Here is an 8,753-nt window from a genome sequence, read left to right on the forward strand (position 1 = left end):
GGTGAGGGGGACAGGTGAGACACAGGAGAGGGGGAACAGGTGAGATGCTTGAGGGTGACAGGTGAGGGTGACCGGTGAGACAGGTGAGAGTGACAGGTGAGGCAGGGGAGGGTGACAGGTGAGAGGTGAGGGTGACAGGTAAGACACATGAGGGTGACAGTGAGACACAGGAGGGTGATGAATGGTAACAGGTGAGATACAGGTAAAAGTGGCTGAAGAACAGACATATGAGATGTCACAGGGGAAGGTCAAGTAAGGTACAAGTGATACAGGTCAAGAAAGGGAGATAGGGGACAAGGGGCTAGAAATGATGGTGATAAAGACCAGGTAAAGTCTGGTCAGAGGGTAAGGTGGGGACAGAAGTTGTATGTAAATATGGTCACAAATAAGATGGCAGGTAAAGTGATAGACTGCTGTGTACCATCAAGTCAGTTCTGACTCATCGCCACCTGTATAGGGTTTCCAAGGCTGTAAATACAGGGTGGCTATGAGTTGGAACCAACTCAGTGGCACTTAACAACGACAACAAATCTTTATAGGAGCAGAAAGCCTCATCTCTCTCTCTCCCTTGGGGCAGCTGGTAGATTCAAACCGCTGACCTTGCAGTTAGCAGCCCGATTCATACCACTACACTACCAAGAGAGGATGACAGTTATAGCTGAGGATGACAAGGGGGCAGGTGGGGATGACCAGTGGGGACCTGGTCTCACCTGAGGGAGACTCCCCGCAGAGCCTGGAGCTCCAACTTCTTCTTCAGGACCTCCCGCACCTGGCCCTTCTCGGGACCTTTCTTCACCTTCTCCCGCCCGATCACATACACACACTTCGGGGTCAGGATCAAGTCCCGCTTGATGGGCTGTGGGAGGCAAGGCCAGAGGCTGGTGGTCAGGGCCCTGGGCATGGGCAGCCTGGCCCCAGCTGATCAATACCAGGCAGAAGGGTGAAGCTGGTAGAACAGGTGAAGGTGTACAGATGGATGGGGTGAGTGGGCCAGGGAAGGTTGTCCCTCCGGGGGAAGATCTGAGGGGCCTTAAAAACGTTCATGGAAAAACTTCAGTATCTTTGAATTCCATTTTTCACAAATGTTTTGAAGCCTCCTTCTATAAGGTTGGTAAAGTTCCATAGGAAAGAGGAGGTTAAATGAAGGTATATTGACTAGAAAAGGGTGTCTGGGATGGTTAGCAGGTTCAGGCTAAGTGAAGACATACGGGGTGGATACAGTGCTGGTCCAGATGACAGTGCTAGGAGCAGTTGAAAGTACCTGAGTCATGGGACTGCAGTCAAGTCTTGTGAAGAAATACAGATCAGGTGAAGGTGTAGAGACTCAGATAAAGGTATTTGGCTCATGAGAGGGAGTAAAGGCCAGGTGGGAGTCTGTTCAGCTAGGCAGATGAAGGTGTATCTGGTGGAAGGGGTATATGGGCCAGTTTGCTGAGAGTGGACCTGTGATGAAGGCTGTATGAGTTCAGTGGGGATATCTACTTAGCTGAAAATGTTCACCGGGAGTGGGATATAGGTCAGCTGAGGGTGTCCCTGCCATATTTATTGTTGTTAAGTGCTGTTGAGTCAGTTCCAACTCACAGCGACACTGTATAAGGGTTTCTGAAGAGTAGCTGGTGAGTTTGAACCACCGACCTTGGGATTCAAACTGATCTTGCAGTCCACTGCATTATTCTGCAGTGCCACACCTGTCACATAGACCTGTCCAAAGCAGGTGAGTGTACCCAAACCTAGTAAGGATGTCTGAGATAGGAGGTTGTACCGAGCCAGTATTTCTGGGATATTTGAGGGGGTATAATTCAGATGAGGGTCTATCTGTGGACCAGGGTATTTACCCCGTGTGACAGAGTACCTCCCATATAAACGTATCTAAAGCAGGTGGACAGTGTTGAGTGTCCATCCAGGTAAACATCTGTGGTTATCTCAGCATGTATCCATGGCACAGGGGCTAGTTGGTGTTAGGTGACTGTCTGGAACATGATAGGTAGTCTGGTTTAGGTGAGGGTGCATCTCCTGGTGGACAGGAATGTCTGAGGTGAGGATACAGCTGTGATGGGGATGCCCAGATAGCTAGTGTAGGTGAGGGGCTCTAGTTCAGGTGTGAGTGTACAGGAAGATGTAGGTTACCAGGGCTATCTGGGCCAGGTGAGGGGTGTATCTATCTGTGATGGGGGTGTCTAGCTGTAGACACCAAAGCGTTGTTTACAATTCAGGTAGGGGAACTGTCTGTTGATAGAACTGATTGGACCAGATTGAGAAAGACTCTCTCATCAAGCCTGCTGAGGTCAGTTGGACATGTGGAAAAGGCTGTCTAGGCCAGTCTAGTGTACCTTGTAGATAGGTATATGTGGACCAGATGTATCTAGGTGTACCTGAGGGACAGCTGTGTCTCGCATAGATGAGGATGGCTCTGTTTTCAGGCCTTCTAGGTAAGATGAATGTATACTTGTGAACAGGTGTCTGGACCAGGTGTTTGTATCCAGTGTCATGTGTATCTGGGTTAGATGAAGGCATATTTGAGGAAGAGTTCTGCTAGGCTCATTGAGTGTATACCTGTGGGCAGGTGTGACTGGGTCAGGTAAGCATGTACCTATGGCTGTATGAGTCTAGGCTAGGTGAATATATACCTAGGGATATACTGTGCAGTATGGAGCAGTGTTTCATTCTGTTGCGCATTGGGTTGCTCTGAGTCAGAACGGACTTGACAGCACCTAACAGGTGTCTAGGCCAGATAAAGGTGTATCTGTGATGGGGCAGGTATATCTAGGCTAGGTTTACATACACCTGTGGACAGGTGTGTCTGGGCCAGGTAAGGGTGTACTGAATGGACAGGTGGGTATATGGGAATGAGATAAAGGCATATTTGATGGAAATTTTATCTAGGCTCACTGAATGCATACCTGTGGACTGTTATGTCTGGGCTAGGTGGGTCCTGGACCTGCCCACTGCTAGTGCCTTACCTTGAAGCGGCGGTCATACTTAGTAACCGAGTCAGCGAAGTCCACACGCTCCCTTTTGCCCAGGAACTGGCGCAGCTCTGGCCGCTCCTCCAGCCCCAGGTAATCTCCGACGAAGTTCCGGTTGATACTGTTCCGCCTCCGCTCCTTCTTATTGAGTAGGATGTTGGAGGCTGTGGGAACACAGGGTGAAGGTTGTGTGACTGGCCAGGTCTTGTGAAGGAGTATGGTTTAGGTGAGGTAGCTACATAAGGAATAAGGGCCTGGCTCTTCCTGGTCCATCCCGTCTCCCCTTCCCCGCCCCCATTTGCCTTCCTATCCCCCCTCCAGCCTCTCACCTTCCTGCCGCATTTCCTCGTACTTTCGGACTGCCACGTGGCGCCTCCAGGCCTTCTGGATGGTACGTGCAAAGCCATCAAACTTGCGTTCTCGCATCTCCTCCAGGAGGAAAAGCTGGGAGAGATGGAGGGGGTCTTCCAGGGGGCTGAAGTCTTGGCTTCCCTCAGACCTCTCCACCCCTACGCTCTTGCTCACACACACCTGCATACATAGTCTTAAACACCTGTCGGAACTTTTTTGTCTTCTAAAAAGTGACTGGACCCAGGGATGCCACCCAGGGCATTCAATGATAATGTGAGTTTGTCTGGTGGGGTTCTAATCCCAGCTCTGTCACTTGCTCGCTGTGAGGTCTCGACTGTGCCTCATTTCCCCAATCTCTAAGACACAGAACCTACCTTAAAGGGCTCACAGTGACCCTATAGAACAGAATAGAACTATATAGGGGTTCTGAAGCTATAAATCTTTACAAAAGCAGACGGTCTCATTGACGTCTGTAAAGATTACAGCCAGTGGATTGCACATGTGAAACTGGTTGGATTGGCAAATGTTTTGTTGTATATCTATTGCTACAATCAGAAGAGAAACTATATAGCTACAATCCTGGTGTGCTTCTAACCACAAAGTTTGCGGTTCAAACCCACCTGTCGTTCCTTGCAAACACTATACATGGTTGTTATGAGTTGGACTTGACTTGATAGCATGTAATAACAACAATAACAATACACAGCTACAATGATCACAACAGTCTAGTATTGCTATGTTGTTAAGTGCCTTCGAGTCGGTTCAGACCCATAGCGACCCTGTATAGGGTTTCTGAGGAGCAGCTGGTGAGCTTGAACTGCCAACCTGGCAGTTCAAACGGCTTTGTAGTTTGGCGCATTAACCCACAGTGCCACACTAGCAATAGACATATAGACTAATGGAATGGGCTTGAGAGTCCAGAAATACCCACATCTATGCTGAGAAAATTGCATTTCCACATACAGAAAAACGAAACAGGATTCTTGCCTCAATCAACACACAAAACCATTCAAATGTGCCCTGAAGAATTTACACACAAGAATCAGAGCAGTGCTGTCAGACTTAGCGTTCAACAACGGATTATCTAATATCATAATAAAAGCATGGACAGCCAAAGATGAAATAAATAAATGGAACCTCATAGAAATTAAAAACTTTTATTAATGAAAAGACTTTTCCAAAGAAGTGCTACCAATTGGGATAATATCCTTTCAAGAATATAAGAATCAATATATATATATATATATAAAACTTCAACAACTTAACAACAAAAAGACAAATAAGACAATCATAAAATGGGCAAAGGATTTGAATTGACAACATCGCCAAAGGATGTTCAAATGGCCACCAAACACATTAAAAAAAAAAAAAAAGATTATAGCCAAGAAAACCCTTTGAGGCATTTCTACTGTGTTACATGGGATCATTCTGCGCTGAAATCAACTCGATGGTACCTAACAACACTTTATAGAATGAATGTTTTCAAAAAGTATCTTAATGCATGGAGGAGAATGTAATCATTGCAATGAAACGATGAGTAAAACTGATGTTCTCCCATGTAAACTATCATTCAATTCACAATAAAAACTTGAAAAAAGGCACCTTAAGCCAAAAACCCCCAAACCAACTACCATCAAGTCAATTCCAAGTGATGGGCATCCCATGTGTCTCACAGGAGAACTGTGCTCCGTAGAAGTTTCATGGCTGTGACATTTTGGAAGCCGGATGGTCAAGCTTTCCACTAAAGGTACATTTGGGGAGGTTTGAACTGCCAGCCTTTCGGTTAGTAGCCAAGAATGTAACCAATGATGCCACCCAGAGACTCCTAAAAAAGCACATAAATACTGGACTGCTAACCTCAAGGTGTGCAGTTCAAACCTACCAGCCACTCACCAGAAATCCTATATGAGGTCACTATGAGTCAGAACCAATTTGACAGCACTTAACAACAATAAGTTTGTTACTACTGCTGAAAAAGCCCAAAAGATCTAGTGGGAAAACCCTTAGAACAAGTAAGACATTCAGCAGAAAGGCCAGATAAAACCTGGAGCTTTTAAAAAAAGTTTGTATTGTGAATTGAGTGATAGTTTACATGGGAGAACATCAGTTTTACATCCATCCAATCGTATTTCATTTCATTGCAATGATTTACAATCTCCTCCATGCATCATCATTCAACAGCATTTGCTTCCAATCCCTCTGGTTTATTTTTGGATGTACATCGAAGCACTCAGGAATATATAACCATTCAAATAACCAAAGGGCATACCCTGCAAGCCTGCTCCACCGGCCTTCAGCATACAGCTCCTCTCCCTCCCTGAGTAAACCTGGAGCTTTTTTCTTCAGCAGGAACCATATGCCAGGATGACAGTTTGAAACATTACCCAGTGTTTTTCTTCTAGTATTTCTTGTTACTTACTTTCACTGGTTTAGGAAGCATAACCTCACAGATTCGGTTGTATCCTTTTCTCAGGGACATTCTATTTTCATTTGTTGGAAGTATAATTAACTGACTATTAGAATAAGAAATGTCACTGCCATGTCCCCTAAACTGGCCAGCCTCATGGCTTCTCGCACTACGAATTAACTCCGTGTGAGGCACACCCCAGTTTCAGGGTGTTATAAATGGAGATCAGTGTGTGTCTTAGAAATGCATAAAACACAACCTTGCAAAAATGGCACTGATAAAAACAAACAAATTAGAAAATAACAAATGTTGGCGAGAATATAGGGAGATTGGAATCCTTATCCATGCTGTTTGCTGTTGTTAAGTGCCGTCGAGTTAATCTCAACTCATAGCGACCCTGTATAGGGTTTCCAAGGAGCAGCTGGTGAGCTTGAACTGCTCACCTTGCAGTTCAAACGGCTTTGCAGTCTGGCGCATTAACCTACAGCGCCACACCAGGACTCCGTAGGATTGTAAAATGGTGAGAAGCATTATGGAAAATGGTCTAGTGCTTCCTTAAAAAATTAAAAACAGAAATAACTTGTGATCTAGCAATCTCATTCTTATTTGTGTACCTTGTTGTTGTTACATGCTCTTAAATTGGTTCCAACTCAGAATGACTGTATATAGAGTTTCCAAGGAGTGGCTGGTGGGTTTGAATCACTGACTTTATGATTAACAGTTCAGTTCCACAGACTCCAGTTTATACTCTGGTGTTGTTACGTGCTGCCGAGTCGATTCCAACTCATTGTTGTTGTGTGCCTTCAAGTTGGTTCTGACTCATAGCCATCCTGTATAGGGTTTCCGCGCAGTAGCTGGTGAGTTTGAACCACCAACCTTGTAGTTCAAACCGACCTTGTGGTCCTGATCATATCCTGTAGCACCAGTTGGTTCCGACTCACTGTTGTTGAATGCTGTTGAGTTGATTCCAACTCATAGCGACCCTATATAGGGTTTCCAAGGAGTGGCTGGTGGATTTGAACCACTGACCTTGAGTTTATATCATAGAGACCAAATAAAAGAGACATAGACGTAGGGGAGCACAGTGGCTCTGTAGGATAAGCACCGGACTGCTAACCACAAGGTTGACAGTTTGAGATCACCAGCTGCTCCGAGGGAGAAAGATTCATAGCCTCAGAAATCCTAAACAGTGTCACTAAGAGTCAGAAGTGACACAATGGCACTTTAACAACAACAGAGACAGACCCAGGCACACCCAGGTTCACGGCAGCATTGTGCACAATGGCAAAAAGATAGAAAGTGCCTAAGTGCCCATCAACAGCTGAATGGATAAACAAAATGTGGCACTCACTACGCAGCCATAGAGAAGAATAGCAAGTCCTTGAAACATTTTATAATGTGGATGAATCTGGAGGACGTTATAAGCTGAGTGAAGTAAGTCAATCACAAAAGGACAAATATGATGACTTTTATAAGAAGACAAGAGTAACTATAGATACAGAGGCGGGCACTCATTGGTGGCTACTAGAAATGAGTGTGGGGGCTGATAGTGGATATTTTGCTATTGTAATATATTTGGTATTACATTATTTTGGTAATGGAAGAGGCAGTAGCATCCAGTGTGGGTGAACGCAGATTAATATTGTTCCCAAGGAAATTACGTCACTAAGAAAAAAAGTTGTTTTCAGGAAAGGATATGACCACAATTTTGCAACAATTCTAAAAACAATCCCCCCCAATGTGTGGTTACACAAATACGTGGAGTTCTGGTGTTGAGATGTAAGATAAGCACTTGACTGCAAGGTCGGTGGTTCAAATTCACCAGCTGCTCCTCAGAAACTCTAGACAGGGTCACTATGAGTTGGAATTGGCTCAATGGGATTTAGCAACAGCAACAACACACAGCTATGTATATAGGCACATACATGTATGAATATGTGGATACACATGTGCACAGACAGATATCTATAGGCATACAGGTATGTTTGGTGCATGCATGTATGTCTGGTGCATGCATGCACATCCATAGACACAAAATAAACACATCGAGGATGCAGTTACGAATACGTCTTATACATAACCAAACACCTTGCGAGATCAGTTTTCTGGGTTTGAAGGGTTAGGACCATAGTCTCTTGGGACAACTCAGTTAATTGATATAATACACCCACTCCTCACTTACCAACTACCTCGTCATCTGACATTTCGCATTTCCACAGTAGTAAAACATGCCTATTTTGTGCACTCACAATGTACCTCGGGAATTATGAATGCTGAGATGTGGGATGAGAATAACGCTGGCTGTGATGGTTACGATTCGGTGTCAACTTGGCTGTGCCATGATTTTCAGTGGTTTGGTAGTTGTGTACTGATGTAATTTGGCAGCCATGTGACCATCCTCCATTTTCACAGAGCAACTTGGTCTTTGGAACCTCACTGTCAGTAAATGAGGAGTGGGTATATAGTTTATAAAGGTATGTTCTATTGTTAATGTGGTGAGGAGAGTCTGGGGTCTTAAAAGCTTGTGAATGACCATCTAAAATATGGTTTACTTTTCTCTACTCATTTGCAATGAAAGAGAACGAAGGAAACCAAAGACCCAGAGAAGAAAGAAGTCTATTGGGTTAGTAGCTCACAGGAACTATGCCTTCATCTGAGACCAGAAGACTTAGGTGCGGCCAGTACTGGCCTCTCTGGTCAGGACCACATTAGATGGGTCCTGATAGAATGGAAGGGAAATGTGGAACAGAACTCAAATTGGGGTCTTCTTCTTTTTCTCTGACCCTCCACCTTACCAAACATGATATCATTCTCCACCAACTGCTACCCTCCTGACAATATATCCAAAGTGTGAGAGATGAAGTCTGGCCATCCTGTCCTCCAAGGAACACTGTGGCTGCACTTCTTCCAACACAGATCTGTTGGTTCTTTTGGCAGCCCATGGCACTTTCAATATTCTCCTCCATCACCATAACTCAAAAGCATCAATTCTTTTACCATCTTCCTTATTCACTGTCCAGCTTTCACAT

General features: G+C 44.9%; 1 protein-coding gene across 1 annotated transcript in view; it reads right to left on the reverse strand.

Moving 5' to 3' along the window:
• MYO1F (myosin IF) overlaps positions 1–8,753 on the reverse strand; it is a 48,438-nt gene that overhangs the window by 3,020 nt on the left and 36,665 nt on the right. The window contains exons 20-22 of the mRNA XM_006869005.1: positions 3,296–3,410; positions 2,961–3,130; positions 711–856 (exon numbers count right to left, since the gene is read on the reverse strand). Coding sequence (XP_006869067.1) covers positions 711–856; positions 2,961–3,130; positions 3,296–3,410 — 431 coding nt within the window. The remainder of the gene's footprint in view (positions 1–710; positions 857–2,960; positions 3,131–3,295; positions 3,411–8,753) is intronic.

This window comes from Chrysochloris asiatica, unplaced genomic scaffold, assembly GCF_000296735.1.
Source record: "Chrysochloris asiatica unplaced genomic scaffold, ChrAsi1.0 scaffold00125, whole genome shotgun sequence".
NCBI lineage: Eukaryota > Metazoa > Chordata > Mammalia > Afrosoricida > Chrysochloridae > Chrysochloris > Chrysochloris asiatica.